Genomic DNA, 20,199 nt, shown 5'->3' with positions numbered 1-20,199 from the left:
TTTTGTCAAATCATGCAACTTTATCTAACCATCTCTAAATAAACTTTGAGAGGGTTGTGGCTGTTGCCAGATGTTTTCTTACAAAAACTGCAGCCATTGTAGGGCATGTTGAGAACATTTATTGTTTTCTGTAGCACATGCTGCCTCCAATATTGTAATTAGGGGGTAGATGTTAAAAGTGATGAATGCCCAGTCCAAATGTATAACCAGGGTCTTTGTTAAACTATGTGAAAGAGAAAACTGAGACTCAATCACCTTTTAATAAACACCTGTTAAGCATTTCTACGTTCTGAAGGACAAAGTCTTGCTTGTTAAATATAAAACCAGGTCACAGCTAGCCGTGATGCTCCCCTATTTTTCCTTTACATTTTAAATATTAACATACAAACTAAGGTGTGTAAATTGTAGCAACCAAAGACAGTCAAAAGCACTAGGATGTTAATAAAGGTGTGTTTGTCTTATTCTAAAGTAAAATGTTTTCTCAGCTTTGGCTCTGCCGATCAGTAATTACATTATTTCAGTTTATTGTCCCATCATAAACGTTTTCACAACTTCCTCAGGATAACATCTTTGTTTTATAGCTCATGATGTTTCAAGCATTGAAATAGAACAGTAATTAGCTGTGTTATAGTCATTACACCGCAGATTTAAAACTGCAACTAAGAACACGGGATCTGTTTGACAGAAAGTAGAAATAAATTAAAATAACAATCAGAAAAAAATACTGTTAATGAGATAAAGGCCTACTTGGTGAAAAAAGAGATACATACTTGTCAGCATTAGCACATTTGAAGGGTTATGTTTGGATATATAAAATATATTTGAAAATGTAAGTTAACAATACTTCATTAGTTTGGGTGCAGAGATTTTCTGAATGACACATTTTAGACTCCAGAATATAATGACTATGCTTTGGCTCGTAGATACTCAGCGTTGCCTTTATTCATCCAATGGGGGTTTTCAAATTCAGTTTAATAAGTACAACGTCTGCAAAAACGCTAAAACCTGATTTTCAAGTGCTATTTGACTTATCCATATGAGAAAGAAATTTTTCTTAATCTTTTGATAGCTTCCTAATAAAAAGGAAGTTATCCTTTTTATTAGGTAACTATGTAATTGCATAATTACATGTAAAGAACAACTATTTTAATATCCTTTTTAATGAGTCAAAAATTGACTCATTTTTTGCGCTGTTCATGCTTACCAGCTCTCCATTTAATTTATTCAATTTTGCTTCTATATATGGTGAATACTAAATGTTTACCACTAATGATACTTCTTGTACAACTATCTTTAAAGAAAATATATCCATGTTACCTAGTTTAGACAACATTTTCTATCTCTAAAGTCAACAACTATTCTGATTTCACCTTTTCCATTTTAAATTGGAACTATCCAAAAATACTTGCATGATGGTCATCTCAATTGTGTGTACAAGTACATAATATTTATCATATGCAACAAAATGCTAATTATATAACTATAGAATACAAATTAGTATAACCCTATTAAGAGTAGTAAGGTAGTCCGATAGCTAGAGTGTCAATTATTGATCATATGACATCTGATAATAATAGACAGTTTGGTCACTAAACATCCTGGGATGGTGGGGTTTATTGTGACTCCTTTAAATTACTGCAATCATTAAAGCAATGAACTCAGCAAGATTGCAAGATTCCAGCCATCCTTCAGTCAGGCCTTTTGCTTCCCACATTAGCTAATTGGGCCGGAACCCACCATGTCAATCAGATTTTCTTAAACAAACAACAATCACAGCTCTGTGGTAATCAATGTGCCACACCTAAGAAACATTTTCTAGGGAAAACAAGCAGGGAAGTTTGAAGTCAATCAGGCTTCTTCAGTTCTCTGTGGGCACAGATTTCGTACCCACCGGACAGTGACTTTAAATGTGCAAGTGTATGGTTTACTTCATGTCCTGATCTCTGTTCAATACGTCTTTTTCTTGAACATCTGTTACTCTCAGCTGTGTTCCTCCACATCAGTGGATTATTCTTAAGCAGAATGACTCATGATGGTGTAATGATGCAACCGACTTTGCTGAAAGTTAATCTTATATATCAAAACTGAATCAAATATTAAAACATCTACAGATGGGAAAGTTAAAATGAATATAGGTTTGGTATTTTTAAACGTCAGCCTTTGCAACCTGTATTAGTGGGTAAAAACCAGACAAATAACTTTGTGGTGTCATATCTGTGAAACCATTACTCATGGTTTTACAAGAATGACTGGTGCCCACAAAAACAAACCTAAGCTCACAAAGACGAGTGCATTCAAACACATGTGCACACCACTGACCTAATGGGGCAGTGTTTTTACAGCTGGCACCAGACAAGAACCCAGTGAAAACAGTGACATGGACCATCTCTATGAATGGGAATAGCCCGGGGTGAAGCAGGCAGCCTAACGTAAAGCTGACACACGTTCAACCACAAACAAATTGTACTGTCTAGCGAAGGATTATCCTTTATTATTCACTAAAGCCAGACACGTTTTTGGCTTTGAACACTGTCCCGTACAGGGGATTTACTCTGTCATTGTAATCAGGCAAAATGCTGAGTTGGTAAAATATATGAAGATTTACAGGGTGGATATTCTCAAGATTTCTCCATTAAAAGTAATTTCCACATACATTACCCCCAATCTGAATTTGATCAGCCTCCAGGTTTGTGAAACAGGGAGTGTATTTTCAGAGTGCTGCTTTCCCCATCTGTGTGACCACAGTTCTGGGCTGCTTTCACTGCATCCTTCTGCCCACGGTTCCCACGCCCCTTTCTGGACTAACTACATATTTAGGGAAATACTGAGCAGCAAATCATATGTTTTTTTTTTCCTTTTTCAGTGCACTCTAAACCACCTTTAAAATAGCAACTGAAAATTGTATTTTGGAGCTAAAAAGTCAAATTCTTATAAAAGTTACTTACGTTTCAAACTCGAGCTACATGAATCTGTAACTATGTAATAGCATAATAACAACTATTTTAATATCCTATTTTTAATTGTATGAAGTCTAGTCGCTTACAACAGCTGTATTAATTTCCAACCCAGCGCACATGTACATAAAAAAAGTTTTATAGCAAAAAAAGAAGTACAAGCTGAGAACATAGCTAAATTCAGCTGAAGAGTACTCATCTGGAATGCTAAACTCAGGCATACCAACATGGTCATTCATGACAAAAAAAAAGTGAGAGCAAAGAGCAAAAGTTAGATAGTGCAAGTTAAAAGTAGCTGTTGGTGGCCAATGGGCTCATATGTGATAATTTGCATATCAAAATTCTTTCCAATTACTTTATTAGTCTCAAAAGAAGGATGGAAAATGGTCTGAGTGAATTTTAATACAAGCTGACGAATACTCAAACAAGACTACAATTGGAAAATTGTTCAAACATCCAGACCAGAGCTTGAAAGACATCTGCGTGACATTCATAAAGAATGAATGATTGAATAACTACTTCCACTGTCCATTAACACAGCTTCTACTCTGCACTTAAAAGTATTCCACAGTACAAACAGAACAAATTGTACAGGGAAGAGTTTACTTGCTTTCTTGTGTGAATAAGAGTGATGGAACAGATTTTCTTTATAGTAGTATTGTGTAGAGGATCCAACCAGTGCTTTGGAGCTATTTGAACACATGCAAAACGAGGCTAAATTGGTTTCAGGAGCATGTACGTGCATGTGAAAGCTCATGGGCGGATGAGTATGTGCACGAGTAATGAATGAGATCCTGGCACATCACAACAGAGTTCTTCTAATGCACTCTCAGTAGACCAGAAGAAGTAAACAGATAAAGATGAAGCAAATGTAAATTCAATGATAAAGGGAAGAAAAAAAAGAGTGGGGTGGGGGGATGGTGCCAGAGGTGAGAAAAATAAGTGGGACTTAGTCTGAGAGGGCAAGACAAGGGGAGGGGAGAGAGGAAAGGAGAAAGTTTTGTTTTTGGAGCCGTTGAAGTCATTTCTGACTTAAACAGTTCCAGATGTAGGACCAGCATTAAAAAAAAAAAAAAAGACAGACAAAAAGAAATTAAGTGAAATCGAAGAGATTTAATAGATGGAGCTGTATTCTATTTCTTCTAGTCTGCATTGAATAGGTCTTTACTTTTTTGGTGGTGGTAGTTGTTGGGAGGTGAGTAGGGTCACCAACTGTATATACTTTCAGTTGTGTGGAGTTACAGGTGGCAAGGTGGTAGAGTGGTATGTGGCTTTCACGGTCAGTATCGATTCTATAAATAGCCAGGGTGGTCAGAAGAATAGTGTGTTGTTATTACTCACACATGCACACAGATGTTCTTTCCCCCCTCAAAAACCTGAACTCACCAAAATAGTTCGCTTAGAAAACTCAAGCAAAAGACATCTGTTTCAATAATGGACCCATTTTTTTCAATGATGTAGGGCCAACTTGAGCATATGGCAACCGTCAAGTCCAGTACGTTGCAGCTGAATACCTAATGGGGTAGTTAAAGCCACTGGAAGCTGAACAGGATCAGAAATTTAAGAAAACAGTGAAGAACTGTGCAAGCATGTATATTTAGTTAAATGCTAGCTGAATTTAGCTGGAAGTAAATGCAAGTCTTTGCTTCTTATGTGCACTATATTTGCATTAAATGATGGTACTTCATAATAAAAACTTTCCTCAAAGCAGGATTTTTTGACTGCTATATGTACCCCTCAGTTTCTCCCTCTCATTTGTCTATAATGCACACTGGGGCATGCGCCTCCCCAGCATTTGTTTTCAATCCCTCTGTATTGGGTTAAGCTGCATGATCTCGCAACAAAAAGACCATTGTACCACAATAAAGAGCTCTGCTCCGGGGAGCTGGTAGTAGGCCACAAACAAAGGGTTGTTGCATTGTCCCAGTGCTAGCTCATGAATCAACTCATCGCTGGTCTACCAACACAGTCATGGAAATTGTGCTGTGTGGATTCTTGAATTGGAACATTTGGATTTTTGAGGAAAGGATTTCGATGGGAGGGTGCAGGAAATTGATGACCAGAAAGCAGGATGCACAGCTGGAGCTGGAATAAAGAGGTATAAGAAGGATATAAAATCTGCGAGGGTGGACATCAATTAATGCACAGAATGAAACTTTAAACTTTGAAACAGTGATGTGAACACTGTCAGTTAAGGATAGAGAAGTAAACATGAGGCTGTGGCAACAAACCAGTATCTTGCCTGGGTTTCAGATGACTTGTGACTTCTCCATTTCTGAATTAGGGGCAAATTTGGCTGCCTAAAGCAGAATACAGTTGTCTTTTCTCTATGGGAAGCTGCTGAGAGGTAAAATACTTTCTTTGTTCTTCATATATGCCTGAACAGTTGTTTTCCTATTCTGACATGTCAAATTAGGAACAAATCCATCAGGCGTTCATTCACAAAGAGCAGCTATTGTATGCAGCAGGAGGTTACACTTCAGCTTTTCCACACAAGGGCTGTGCCAGAGTGGAAAGCTGTAACCAGCACACAGGAGGGAGACTTTATAGCAGAGCAAAAACTTTCTGATGAAGTTTTCTCATGCATGAACACAAAGCAAAACAAGTCAGAGGAATATGTAAACATAATGAGCCCAGGGTTGTACAAGTAACTAAGCAAAGTTCATTTTGGGTTCATACCAGACAAGCCAATTACATGTACACCAGACTTTTTGGTGTTAAGAAAGTGTTAAAGTTTAATAGTATTGTTTGTAACCACATGGTGAAAAGTTAACACTAGTTTACTTAAAAACGGAGTGAAAACGTATCCCCACTTCAGACAGAAGCAGGATCAAAATGACTGGAATTTATAACCCTATTGATAAAGTCCAAACACTTTTCTCCTTAGTTCAGGTATTCTCCTGCAGTTTTCTACAGTTCAATACTAGCTTAACACAAGAAATGCAACAGTTGTCATCCATGTCCTGAAAACATGTGTGTGGTGGCTCTTTAACTACTGTGCATCTGCCTTCACAGTCCACAGACCTCAGGAGTCTGTCCCAAATTCAAGAATGTGCTTTTCCTTCCAATGTTATTGTGCCTACCCTTCTTCTTGATGCTTGTGCACATTTTGAACAAATCTTTTTCCTTCCACTTAACTTGCCATTGATAAGCTTGCATCCAGCCTCCTGGTCAGTCATTTTCTTTGTCATAATCTTTTGTAGCCTTACCTTTCCCATAGAGAGTGTCAATGACTGGGCAACCATCAATTCAGCAGTTTTCTCCATTACTGTGGATGTCCTTATAAGGGCATCATAAAACATTTTTGAGAATCAAAATGTCTTCATTGGCCTTACATAGTATTCAGATTTGTTTTTGAAAACTTAAAAAAAAAAAAAAAAGAAAAAAAAGTAAAATGATTTGGATTTACATTTTGAATTGAATTACTGAAATTACTGAAATAAATTCCCTTGTTGATTATGTTATTATATAAGTATTTTGAGATGTGCTTTTGAAGGCAACATACTTCAGACCTGCTCTGGGTGTAAAACACAAACAATGTAGTTCTAAATGTGCTTACCATTGGCATTCTTTCCGCAGATCAGGTGCTCATAATGTTGCAGGACTCCCCACAGCTCGGCATCATTGTTCACAACCGCCTCCAAGGCCTCTGCAGTCACTGGGGCACATCCGGACCCCGAATCCGCGCCCGAATGACCTCTTTCGGCCATCAGCACCCGGAGCCCTATCTCCTCCACCAGAGCCTCCATGCACGCAGTCAGGCTGATTGCCGCGTACTCGTGGATGCGGACGGAGATGCGAGTGTCCACCATCCAACGAAAGAACCGCCCCACGGAGAAGGAGAGGCCGCAGCGGGCAGACTTGCCCTTCCTCAGCAGTTCACCTGCGCTCATGCAGTACATGGAGATGGCCTTGACGGTGGCGGAGACGCAATGATCCGCCAGGGCCCAGCTCAGCACCAGCCTCATGGCGCTTTGCACCTCGAAACGCGTACACCGACAGTGCATGACGCTGAGCCGCTGGGCCTCTCTGGAGATGCGGATGAGAGCCCTACGGAGGAGAGCGGACAGACGTCGCACCGCTTCCTGGGAGAAAACAGAGGCAGACCCCGTCTTGGCACTCCCACCACTCTCGGCCACTTTGCGCAGTATCCTGGCCACTTCCTCCTCGGTCCAAGGGAACTCCTCCAGCTCAGGTAAGCGGTGGCACTTGGAGAAGATGTCCTCCGGGTCTTCGGGGAGGACAGTATTGACAGTGTCCCAGCTGTTGTTCCTGCTGTTCATAGAGCCAGAGTAATACCACCAGTTCCCCCGGTGAGGGGTCGTCATAAAGGCCTGGGAATTTGACTTGGAGGAGGACAGGCTGAGGGACTTGCAGGAGTCCCCCGCCCCATATCCCGAGTCTAGCGTCAGGTCCTCCAGGGTTTTCATGTGGACCTTGCTCAGACCTGCCATTGTTGGGAATCGAATGTCACTTCGTAGCAGTGAAGAAACCTCTGAAGTTAATCACAGCGGCCGTCGAAACTTCCCGCAAAGCTGGTTAAACTGGTTTACACAACGCAATACATCCCTGACATGCCGACTGTTAGGAGCAGAAGAGAAAATGTGTTACTGCGAACTCTGTCAAACAGTCACAATTACAACCAACTGGGAAAAGCTGAAGAGAACCCGTCTTACCTTTCCGCCGAACTCTGTCTGGAGGGGGGGGCTTTAAACTTTCCCCAAAGTACAACAGTCTTTTGAAACTCGACAGGCCGTGCTACCGCTGTGAATGTTGCCAGACTCGGTTTCATAGATTTAAAAAAGTCCGGTATAGCTGCTCGGCAGTCTGAAAATGATTGTAAAAGACCATTTAAAAAGCCGGTTAGCTGATCCTCTGTCCTTCCACAGCGGCGCTTCACGCACAATCATCAGCAGGAGGCTGAACAACTAACTACAGATGTGTCGGAGGGCGGGGCTGCAGCTGAGTGGCAACACAGTATGACATTATCTACCAATCAGGACATGGCTAACCAACCGAACAGCCAACCAAACAACTCCAAATTTGACTATACTACTGACTGAACGTACCTGTGCTGTGAATGCATCAATTCCCATAATTAGTGACCTCTATAATGCTACAATCACAGTAGAAGTTTAAAAGGTTTAAAGGTAGAGGACCACGTCCCTTTCTTATTGTGCACATACTAGGTTATTGCAATGTTGCATGTCGTCACTAAAATAGACGTAAGACTATGACATTTTTTTTTAAAGCCTTGCATTATGTGTTTTATTTCAAATTATCTGTCAAATAGTATTTATATTTCCTGCCGTTTCCTCATTTAAATACAGGAATTCAAAGAATTTGGGGAAACTAGTTGTCCACACAACTATGGTGAAGCAGAAGTATAAAAAATGCACAAAGGTGGAAAAATAACTTATAACAGTTTAATTTTTGGTTGTGAATCTCATCAACAACAACTTATTTTTCTATTGCATCCCAATCTGTAGTCTGTTAGAAATTATAACAAAAGTGACAAGCATGTGCTCAAGATATTAACCAGAAATCCGAACCAAGTTTGAAAGCCATGGAGGAAAAAAAAGTGCTGTCCCTCGCTGGTTTATGTACAAAGAGTTATGGTGTCTAAAATCTCTTCCAACCTCAGAGATCAACTCAACTATTTAAATGAGCTTAATATTGTGACTCTATTCATATAAATTTCATATGTTAATAAATGTATTGAGGTTTTCCATAACTTTTACAACTTGTGTGTATCAACATGTCTGCTACAAATGTAACTTTTCTTAGGGATGCCAGGCTAATGATGGAGAGTTGTGGAGTCATTTGTAAAAACAAAAAATCTTTATTTTACTCATATATTTGTCTTGTGAATAAATACATTTGTTTGAGCTCTAAACATTTATGTTGGGATCAATAAATCAGTGGTTTGTACTTGTACCATATTGTGTGTCTGGGGGGGGGATTCTGCTGTTTAGTCACTTGAAACTGATACATCTAACATCTGTCCAGACTGTGGTTGAAACTGTCTATGTAAAGCCTGGGGATATGAAAAGTTGGTTATTTGTTTACTCTGATTTATAGAGGCTTAGGATTTTCAGTGAAATGCTTATACTCAATGGGAAGGGGTTTTAATAGCTTAAACATACACAGGTAAATACTCCTCTTTCTGTTTCCCCTAATAAAGTCTGCATTTACTCTTGACATAGTACTTCTTTATCAGCTCATCAGAGGTAATACCCCTTAAACCTTTTTTTTAGCAACAAAAATTGTGAAAATCTCTTATGCAAACTAATCTAGAATTGGTTAAGAGGTTTGAAATGCTTAAATGAAATGAAGAAAACATGCTGATGAAACTTGTGATGAACCGTTTCTAATCACACTGCACCCAGTCACACAGCAAAGTAGGGTGTGTCACCACCGGGACAAGGTCCAACTGTATTACATAATGGGTTTATGTCAGAGATGTCTAAATCAGGGGTTGTATTTCTTACAAATATACAAGCTTAAATATACTGGGAAATGGCATCGCTGCACAGTGCCGTAGGGAAATATTTATATCTCTTACTTCTTCTCATATCTTGTCATGTTAAAACTATAAACTTTAATGTATGTTGGGGAATTTTATTAGAAACATCTACACAACATAGAGCATAAATGTGAAGTGGAAGGAAAAGTTTAACCTCACGTCATGCTTCCTTTACTCCAACACCCTCAAATAAAATGCAGCCAACTGCTTTCAGAAATCTCCCCATTCAAACAGATTTTCTACGAAGACCACAGAAATGTATTAGGGAATGTTGGTGAAGAAATTGCATCATGGAGATCAAGGAGGACACCAAGTGTTGGAACAAGTTACTCTGAGGTTACAGCAAAGCTATGTTATAAAACGGTATCTCTTATTGTTCTATGACTGAAACAACTCACAGAAAATTGGTCAGTACAGCAGTAACTAACACTCCACATCAATCAGAAAACACCATCCCACCACAGTGAAACATGTTGCTGGCAGCATCTTGCTGTGGGAATGCTTTTCTTCAGCAAAGACAGAAACAATGCCAGGAGTCGATGGAAAAATTGGTTAGAGCTTAATATAAAGAAACCCTGAAAGAAAAGCCATCACAGGCTGCAAAAGACTTGAGATTGAGGCACGGGTTCAATCTCAAGCTTGTTGTATTGTGTGAAAAGTTTCCAGAGGTATGAACACTGTATTTAAAATGGAAAGATTTGCACACATTTCATATCTACGAACTATACAGTCTGTGACTCATTCAGTCGGAAACAGGGAGGTGTAAGCTGTTCAGTCATACTAACACCAGCCCGTACTGTGCTGTCAATTAAAGCCTCTTGTGAGAGTTGATCAGAAGAGGTTAACTCTTGTCTCATCCAGCCTGCATGCACAATGACTAATAAGTCTTACCTCATGGTCTCTCCACGCCACACAAAACAAATCTGCAAACTCAGGAAGTGTGAGCAAATCCACAAACTTTAAATGAAGTCCAAATGCATGTCAACTCTGAGTAAACACACAAAATGTTTAATTATTTTCCACTGCACTGGTCTTATGATAAATTGATTTAACATCCATTCGACTGATATCGTGAAAACACTTTTGCTGTGTGGCGAATGTAGGGTTTTGTACTTTTTTTTCATACCAGCCTCTGGAGTAGCCTATGTACATCCATAGTTAGTGGATTTTAATTAATTTGATCATTCCCCCCCCCTCAAAACAAAATAACCCCACCCTTAAAAAAAACAACTTTCATGGACTTTTTGCTTGTTTATGCATTCCAAACCTCCTTGTGTTGGAGTATGTAGTTTGAGCACAACCATGTGGCGAGATGAGGCACAGCATGTATGTCACTTTATCGCCATTTCAGATTGTCAAACATAACCTGAAATAACCAATCCACTCCCCAAAGTAGACCAAACAAATGTAAAATATTTTCCAGACATAGGCATAAAATTTTATTTGCAAAAAATGACAAATCAAAATAAAGATACAATACATTCTTAAAACCTTTTCTCTACAAAACAATTTCACAGAAATTACCTCAGAATGTATTTTCCTATTTAAAGTTTTATTATATATACTGTCTTGTACTTTGTTTGTTTCTTTTATTTTTAAATAGTCACATGTCACTGTTAAATAATGTACAGCATAGGCCTTTTTTTTCCTGTAGCAGATAAAAAGGTTCTTAGAGTAAATTCTGACAATCAAGAAGTCAATATCAGATCGTTAGCTCTTATACTGTATATGTCCAATCTCAAACTCCCCAGACGATGCCATTTAATATAACAACCATTAAAAGGACAGCCTCCAGACAAAATAATGGGAGCGGGTGGGATCCTGTTAGACGGCAGCTGCTCCCCAATCTCAATCACCCCGTCTGCTCCTACTCAGTTGTTTTCAGTGTTTACGTCTACCCTTTTTCATTTAGCGTGACACACGAAAATACACCGACATGTCAATAAGCCATCAAATAAAATATAGAAAATCCTCATTTTACAGTGTAACCGAGCTTACAGTGACAATACAGTTTGTTGATAAATAACTTTGTATTTCAGTCTGTCCCTGCCTTCTACGGAGTTTAGAGTAATAGTAAAAAAAAAAAAAAAGAAACTGCCTGCAGCCAAACCCTGGTAAAGGCACACATTTGTGAAACAGCCGAGCATCAACACACCAGCTGGTCTCTTCAACTAAACGACAGTTGATGCGTTTCGTAGCCGTTTCTGTGACATTCTCGTAAAAGTAGTTTTAATCTATTCAAATCACAATTCTTGGTACTCCGTGTAAAGATGCATAAAATCTTTAAAATAAATTAATCTCCCAATTCAGTTACATTAGCTCGCTTTGAAAAATACATAACTAAAAAAAAAAAACAACAAACATTTATTTGCAAATTTCATGTTGAGAGTTTTGAGTACACAATTGTACTCAATTGTGTACTCAAATGCCCAGTGTTTGAGTACGCAAACACTGGGCATAAATAAGGGCATAATATATATGGGTATACTTCTGGAAAACAACAAGTAGTGTCAAAGATCATAAAGTCTCTGTTCAACTTAAACACACAATAAATGAATTAAATATTATTTCAGGTTTATTAATTTTAAAGTTGTTAAAACTTTAAATAAAACATTTGTTTTTATACTTTTTTTTTGCCATAGAGTAAATGTACTCAAATTAAAGCAGATGTTTTTCTAGGAAAAAAAAATAGATTAAATAGATTAAAAGACAAATTTATTTTAAGGCTTTATCCGCATCTTTATCAGGATTGCTAAATATTTAGCAAACCCTGTAATGCCAGAGGTGCTCAGCTGTCAGTACATTAAACACTGCAAAAGATTTATTTATTTATTTTTACGCTGCATTTACTGCTCCTTTCTCCAGATCAGACAGAGGTTAGGGGGTAGGGAGGGCATAAAGTTTCCTGTTTGTAGAGGTTAAAGATGTTAACTTCAAGTGTACTCAAACAAACCAAAGAGGAGCACCCACGCATGTTACTGCATCATCACTAAATCAGGATAAATTAACCTTGTATTTAAATAACAGCAGCATAAAACGCAAGTAAACTTAAACCAAGTTCTCACTGATAGCCATTTGTATCTTATTCTGACATTAGAAAGCAATATTTAGGAGCATTTAAAAATACCTTGACATCAAATAAACGACAGAGAACATAAGTAAAGGAGAATGACTAGGTAAGAAAGAGATATAAAGATGATGTATCTCAATATTTTTTGGAAAAAATATTTCTCCACCCATTTCGTTATGTTTGCCATTGTAAGAAGAATTTCAGCAACTCCGTCACCCAGCAAATAGTAGTCAATGCATTTAGAAATACTGCGTAACCAAACACAGCTCCTCTACTCGAGCTACTGTACGTGAATCATACCGAGATAACATTTTGATGCACATTCTATTTAGCTCTAATGTAAGAGCGAGTTAGAAAAAGGTCTTAGGTTGTTTTTTTACATCTTGTTAGAAAAAAAAGGTGCTTCCTGTAATTATAGCACATAACCAGCACTCACTCACTCACGCAGTCACACACACACACTCGCATACAAAGCTCCACATACACACACACTTGCTTGCACGCACGTGTGCACACAAAACAGCTGCTTTCCATTCTGTTTGAAAAAAAAAAATTGCACCAATTAGGACAGAGAAAAAGGACAAAAATAACTTTTCTCTGTACAGTAGTTCAGTCAGTGAGGCAAAGTGATGACTCAGGTCTGTCTGCAGAGAGAGAGAGCGATGCCTCCAAATTTCCCATTTGGACTCAGTTTCCTCAGCCAGACAAAATTTGCAACAGAACCCGGTGGCGAAACAGACGAGTCTCTCATTGGAGCCAGTTCTAAAAAAAAAAACGGGCAGAGTTCAGGCAGTGAGTGAGCTCTTACTGGTCTCTCTGTAACACACAGTGGGTCTTGCAGGTCGGGTTTAGGATGCTCTGGCCAAAATAAAGAGCTATCCTTTTGAAGTTTTCTTGTTCTGAGAATTCCACATGCCTCTTTTAGAGTGATAGTAGTGAAAGAAGTTCCTTAAACGTAGTCTTTCAACTTCCAAACCGTTCTGCAGCACTCTGCAGGAAGAGATGAGGAAACATTAAGGTAAATAAACTCGCATTCAATAAGTTGCCTTACATAGTTAAGGCCAGAATTATATAAAAATCTGACAGACTAAGATGTAAAATAGTTTTTATTGAATCCAATTTGGGCTTAGTGTTTAATTATTAGAAAATACTGAAACACTTAAAAATAAATTATGCTTGTTTTTGCTAAGATTTTTTTTTTTTTTTTGCGGGGGTTTATTTAATTAGACTGATTAAATATTCTGATAATATTCTAGGGCTGAGGAGAAGAACAAAAAAATATATATTGCATGTATTGAAAACAACTAAATAATGATGTAAAGATAAAGACAAGTTTGCTTTTAAAAACTGCTTTTGCACATTTATTTATCTTTTCTGAATGTGTTTTATGTAATTAGAGTGACTTAAAAGACATTGTAACATTATAACGTCTTTACAAGAACAAGGGGAAAATGTAATATCAAGAAGCAAACAAGTCGGGATAAAAAGTAAAAAAAGAAAAAAATCTATGTTGGCCAGTTCAGAGTCACAATGAAGGATATGTGAAAAATGTACATGTATTATATTTTCTTAAGACCTAAAAACATTTGGAGTTATACATGGTTATGTTCATGCACATGGAATTATGAGGATCCACATGAGCTTGATGCCATGGCGTGCTTTTTAAGGTCTCCGAAAAAAGGTTAGAGACAGGATTGCACAAAATAAAAAATAAAAAAAATCACGCAGTGGCAACAATATTATGACATTGGCTGCATTAAATACACTACTCCTTTTCTCATCTTTCATAACAATGCTTCCTCTCTACATGACATTTAATACCTCGGAAACTACCATTTATGATATGTGTGAGAATCTAATACAGTGAAGCTAAGCAGAATATTTTATTAACATGTAAAGATTGAAGTCTTTCCATTAGGAATATAAAGAAGAAAAGAAATGAACGAAAGTAAGTGAGATACAAGTAATATGAGCAGGGCAAAAACAAGGAAGAATAAAGGAAGGACACATGGAAAGAAAGAAAAAAGGTCACAAGAAAGGGACGTAATTTTTCAAAGGGAATTATTTATGTACAATTTCATTTAATTAATATACCTATCGAGAAGTTCCCAGTCCTCTCCACCCCACCGGTCTTTGAACTCCTCTGTGTTCATTCCTCCAATCTTGTCAAAATCTGACTTGTATATTCCAAACAGCCCAAAGCCATTAACCTCCCAATAACCTGTGAGACAAAAGCACCAAGGCTCCCATTGAATAGCAGTCCAAATTGGTGAAAGAATCAAGATTGCTATGTGAAGAAGAGATTAGTCATATCAAGAATTCATAAAACATCTTTTAGATGTGCAAAAATTTTTTATTTATTTTTTATTTTTTGCAGCTGTGTCTTACCATTAGGCTCCAGAGGTGAACTACCACAGCTCAGCCTCATGACGATGGGAGCAAACGCCAGGCGTCCTTCCACGCAGTGCTTTCTGATGCTTTCCAAGATGTTCAGAGGGAAGTGAATGTGCAGATCACATAGAAACACTATACTGTGACTGTCCTGCAGTAGAAAAATAAAAATATTCCATCAATCTAAGCACCATTAAGTTTAATTATTTGTCTTCCCCCCCCCGATAGGATACCACTGCTCTAAGGAAGTGCTGGAAGGATGTAAATGCGAGTGATTGGTCACTTGTGTCTAATTTGGTATTTTAAGATTGAAACAGGGGAGAAGTGGGAGCTTGGCATCAGTAGCTCGTCTTAACGTAAATATCCCAGAGGTCACTTAGACATGAGTGACAACTCTGTCATCTCATACTGACGGACCTGACACCCAAACGGCGGATCAACGTCTATCCAGATTTTGGGCAGCTTCTCAGCCCTGTCTGGATCGGTGTGCACGGATGTGTGATCGAGAAACCAACGGAGAATGCAGCAGGGCCATATGCACACAAATAAGCCATAAAAAGAAATGGATGTGACAGCTTTGACATGCACAAAGCAGAGGGGGATGACGCTTCCCGTCTAAGCAATTCCCTGCCATCCCAGGCTTGGCTCAGTGGGAGATGGTCAAAGGAAGCAGGAGGGGGCTCAGAGACGTGGGCGATCCGCAAAGCGTGACAGACCGGACCGGCAGTGATAGATTCATTATGCATGAGTGTTCCTTCCATCTGCCTATCAGCCATAAAAGGTCGAGTGGTCACTGCCTGACCTTGGGCAAGGGGGTTTTACCCTGCCAGCTCACACAGCGTGTCTTCCCTCAGTGTGTTTGTTTCTCTAACCTTAATGGTGTCCACGCCGATCTGCAGCCCTGCCGAGCGCTCAAAGTTTCCCTCTCTTCTGAGGTACTCATATCTGCCAAAACAAATCCATATAAAAACATCAAATGAACCCCCCCTGAAGGGAGCCTTAAGGCAGTGGTCCTCTAACATTTTATAACAAGTACCAGCTCAGTAAATACCATGTTTTCCAACCACCCCCACATTGATTTATTTTTAAAAAGCAGAACAAACAGATATGGAGTATTTCCTGTTTCTTGTGTTAATCTTAAAAAGCTAAAAAAGAAGAAAAAAAGTTTTCCATTGACATTGGTTGGATGTGATATACAATTACAATTAGCTAAAAATTGAAATTTCCAAGTTAGAAGTCAAAAGAGAAGGTTTTTTCTGATTTCTTTTACTAACTGTGACCTGAAAAACCAGAATGACTGCCTTGTATAAAAAACTATGTGAAAGCTACAGCAGCCAGCCCATTACAATACCACAACCTTCAGAAAGCATGTTAATGCAGTGTTAAATTGTAAAAACAAACAAAAAAAAACCCTCAAAATCTCTGTCACCATTATGGAACTTTTAAAACTTCTGAACAGCTCTAAGGGTTTTCTTTTCTTTTTTTGTGTCATGCTACAAAACATCTCCCAACACTCACTTTGGCACACTGCTCTCTCTGAGAGCTTGCTCCACATCCATGTCCTCACTCTCAAAGTCGACAATAATGATGCTGAAGTTGTTGTCCTTTGTTTGCTGGTGAAGATTTTCCATGTCAGAAATAAACTGCTGCACCCAGCGAGCCTGGTTTTTCACTACAGGACAATGATGCATACAAAAAAATTGACGTTTAGATATAAAAAGCATATTTTAAGCAGTCTCTTTCATGATGCACTTACATTTTTTTGAGCAAGAAAAGGTTTTGACTGACCTGGCACCACGAAGTGCACCATGACATCTCGCCTCCATTGCAGCATGACAGGCTGGCAGAGAAGAGGCTTAGCATAAGCAGTGCTCCACGGTGTCGCGCCGGGCCGCACTGAGGACCTTGTGGAAGGAGACGGATGCTGGGTGGTGAAGCTGGTTGCAGACGCAGAGGGAAGCGGGGGCGGCGCAGAGGCCGGAGCGGAGTCTGTGTTCTCCACACTTTCCTCTCCTTGCCTTCCACGGTGCAGCAGCAGGTAAATGTACTCTGAAAGCCGTACCACGCTGCGTCCTCTCTCCATCAGCTCCAACTCTACCAGGTATCGGTTCCCTCTTGCTGAATCGCGGCGCTTCTCAACATTGATGATTCTTAGCAGGGTGTAGATTCTGGAGAACACACGAAGAAACCCTTAAGGATGGTTGCTGCAAAAACGATCTGTCTGAAATAGAATCTGGAACAAAAGCGGTTTGTTTAAACTTGTAAAATTTCCGAGATCCCTGCTCCAACACACTAATATTATAGTTGAATTATCTCATTAATATACCATTCGACACTGCAGAAGCCTGGGTCAACCATTCATTCAGTCATTGAAGCGTGTTGGAAAAGGGATGCATCTAAGACATGCATGGTAGTAGCATTTGAGAAGAGTTTTGAAGTCATGTTCTGGACCTTCATCCTTACCCTCCATTGCGTTCATTGAGTTTTTCCATGTACTGTGCCAGCACGTCCACCACTTCGCTTTCCGCCAGCTGGAGGTTGCCGGACACATTGCAGCGCAGGTCATTCCAGTCCGATCGCAGTAGCTCGAAGTCCATAGGATTAACTGAGAACGTCCTCTGCCAATTGATGCTTTCCTCTGCCCAACCTGGCCGGACTTCGACCTCCTCGTAGCTATAATCTGACATTTCTCCCTCCTCTGGTTCCAGCTCTTGCTCTGGATCAGGGTTGCGATCAGGATTAGAGTGATTTTTATCTTGATCGATGTCTGTGAGGTGGGAATCTGGGTTTAGCTGATGCTGAGATTCGGTAATCTCTGAGGTCCTAAGGTAAGAAGTGACCCGTAACTGACTGTGGACTGCGTTTTCTGTATAGCTCAATCTTGTTTCAGAGGCTGGGGTCGGAGGAGGCTCTTGGTGGTAGGACAAAGGGATCTGGATCTCTCTTTTACTGGGCAGGTCAGCTGTGACAGTAGTCCTTAAATCTCGGGATTCCCCTTTCCTCTTGATTTTCTCTAGCTGTTTTGTCATTGCTGCTTTGTTAAAAGACTTTTCTGCAGTTTCACTCTGAATGTTGACACTTTTGTTATGTGTTGATGCTTTACTGTCCTTAGTAGGAGGGCTGTGCCAAAGTTGAGGGGCACCAATAAGGTGCCTAACCACTGACCCACCCCTTCCACCGTGTCTTCTTTGACCCAGGTTTACCAGCCTTGTGGTCTTCCCAGTTTGGTACAAAAAGACTCCAGGGAAAACTTCTCTAGGATGTCGAGATGCCCTCTCTTCCCTCCTCTCCCGTCGCTGTTCCCTTTCTTTTTCTCTCTCCTTTGCAGGACGAGGCCTTGTAATGTAGATCTTGCTCTCCTCTCTCTTCTCCTTCTTGCTCCCAACAGGCTTGTTACTGTTAGTATGGGGGTAGTTGCTATGGGCAGAGTTGCTGAGGATCTGCTTCGCTCTGCTGGTGAGTGCAGATAGGGAGGTTTTTTGGGAAAAAAGGAGCGAAGACTTGCTAATTTTAGGAGGTACCTCAAGATCACCTCTCCCACCTTGTGTTTTGGCTTTCTTGTTCAGGTCTTGGTCTGCAGGACCAGTATAGACCCAAGACAAAGTGCGACCCCTGACCACACTGTCCACATCTGGTAAGAGAGCTATAGGTTGGTCTTCCTCAAGACCTTTCCTTGTATCTTGTCTCATATTTCCACGAGTATGATCCCTTCCCCAGTCTCTATCCAGAACCCTCTCATTCTGTCTATCCCTGTGAAAAGACTGTTTTCTTTTTCTGTGACGTATGATATTGTTGACCTCTCCCACCTCCTCCTCTTCTTCTTCTTCTTTTAGATCTTCTTTACCTTCCTCTTCCTCTCTGCCTGCTGGTGTGGCCCCAGTTTTTGAGTGCTGATGGGAAGAATTATGCATATGACTGGACTGACTTGGATGAGAAGGTTTTCTGGGCGAATGCGTGCCAACAATCTCTGCCTCGTCCTCTGCATCCACGATCTCCTCTTCTTCAAGAAAGTCTGTTGTCAAATGAAGGAGATTCAAAGTTGCTACAGTGCAAACATTTGTTCAAATACAAGCTGCAGGTTTATGTGGGGGGTGGGGGGAGGGGGTTGTGTGCAGGAATTATTGTAAGGAGTATGTGTTTGCTCATTATAACTTACCATCTGGGTTGGGGAAAAAGAACGGTCTGTCATCTTCCTCCTCATCCATCTTCATATATTTATAGAAACCAAATCTGGCAGACAAAGGAAGAAGAAGCACCCACATATGACCACGTACATTAACTGAAGGTTTACTCGTAGGTTTATAAGTGGAGGCCGTAAGTAAGAGAGTTTGTATAAGCTTGTACCAAGAAGGTCGCTAGGACACTTTTCTGCGTAGCTGTTTGTTTACACAAGACATAGACAAATGTTTGTTTGTCTCTCAAACAGATAAAGCTAAATGTGCTTACTTCTCCAAGTAGATGGGAGACTCTCTGTAGAAACATTTGTTTTCCCGTTCCATATGGGTGAGACGTGTGAAGTCGTTAGGGTAGACAAAAGATAGGTAGACCTGAAAAAGAGTCACATCTCAGTCCAGACTGTCATACACAACTATGTTATTGAATAAATGCTTGTGCAAGGAGATGTTTTGAAATTTTAGCCATTTCACATTTAATTAAAAAATAAGTCTAAATGATTAGCTATCAACCGTTTTGGCATCGCTTCTAATCTACAAGTAACCAACCACAGATTCAAAGCTACAGAACAGCTTCTGGAATAATTCATGAAGAATTTTTTGTGAATTTAAGACAAAGGACTTAAATTCACTAATATTATTGACTTTGTATCCTGCAAAAATCTTTTTTTTTTTAATCTCACCAGAGATTTTGAATATGTTTCAAGTCAGACAAATGCAATGAATACTCTTGTGTCTTTCAGGATTTCTTCTGAAATCAATGTCCTATTTGATGGTGCAAATTTCACCTTCCTCACAGACGGCATGGGATTTTCTCATAGGATTTCCTGATACTTGACTGAATCTTCACCATGTAGGTTTTCGACACTAAAGGAAACAAAGCAGCGCCAGAGCTTCTCTAAGCCACTGCAAAGAGTCTCTGTAGGCATGGTGTTCTTTCCGGGGCTAGCTTCATTCTTCCTCCTGCGGGGCTTACCACTGATCCACTGAATCAAAACATTCCATTTTTAATTTATGCGTACCCAGAACAGAATCCCAGAAGCCCCATGACTTGTTTAATAAGCAGCGGGCAGAGTAGAGCTGACT

At 39.7% G+C, this 20,199-nt stretch overlaps 2 protein-coding genes across 2 annotated transcripts in view; both read right to left on the bottom strand.

Annotated features, from left to right (window-relative positions):
* abtb2b (ankyrin repeat and BTB (POZ) domain containing 2b) overlaps positions 1-7,949 on the bottom strand; it is a 42,370-nt gene extending 34,421 nt beyond the window's left edge. The window contains exons 1-2 of the mRNA XM_008411541.3: positions 7,631-7,949; positions 6,514-7,535 (exon numbers count right to left, since the gene is read on the bottom strand). Of these exons, the coding sequence (XP_008409763.1) occupies positions 6,514-7,408 (895 nt within the window). The 5' untranslated portion in view covers positions 7,409-7,535; positions 7,631-7,949. The remainder of the gene's footprint in view (positions 1-6,513; positions 7,536-7,630) is intronic.
* A 2,939-nt stretch (positions 7,950-10,888) lies between these two features.
* b4galnt4a (beta-1,4-N-acetyl-galactosaminyl transferase 4a) overlaps positions 10,889-20,199 on the bottom strand; it is a 156,436-nt gene continuing 147,125 nt past the window's right edge. The window contains exons 12-20 of the mRNA XM_008411542.3: positions 19,388-19,488; positions 19,098-19,171; positions 17,405-18,953; positions 16,730-17,109; positions 16,460-16,613; positions 15,814-15,886; positions 14,939-15,092; positions 14,645-14,771; positions 10,889-13,540 (exon numbers count right to left, since the gene is read on the bottom strand). Coding sequence (XP_008409764.2) covers positions 13,426-13,540; positions 14,645-14,771; positions 14,939-15,092; positions 15,814-15,886; positions 16,460-16,613; positions 16,730-17,109; positions 17,405-18,953; positions 19,098-19,171; positions 19,388-19,488 — 2,727 coding nt within the window. The 3' untranslated portion in view covers positions 10,889-13,425. The remainder of the gene's footprint in view (positions 13,541-14,644; positions 14,772-14,938; positions 15,093-15,813; positions 15,887-16,459; positions 16,614-16,729; positions 17,110-17,404; positions 18,954-19,097; positions 19,172-19,387; positions 19,489-20,199) is intronic.

Source organism: Poecilia reticulata, chromosome 6 (assembly GCF_904066995.2).
Source record: "Poecilia reticulata chromosome 6, P_reticulata-male-v2, whole genome shotgun sequence".
NCBI classification, from domain to species: Eukaryota; Metazoa; Chordata; class Actinopteri; order Cyprinodontiformes; family Poeciliidae; genus Poecilia; species Poecilia reticulata.
The sequence above is the reverse complement of the archived record's forward strand: the minus strand, read 5'-3'. Positions and strand labels throughout refer to the sequence as shown.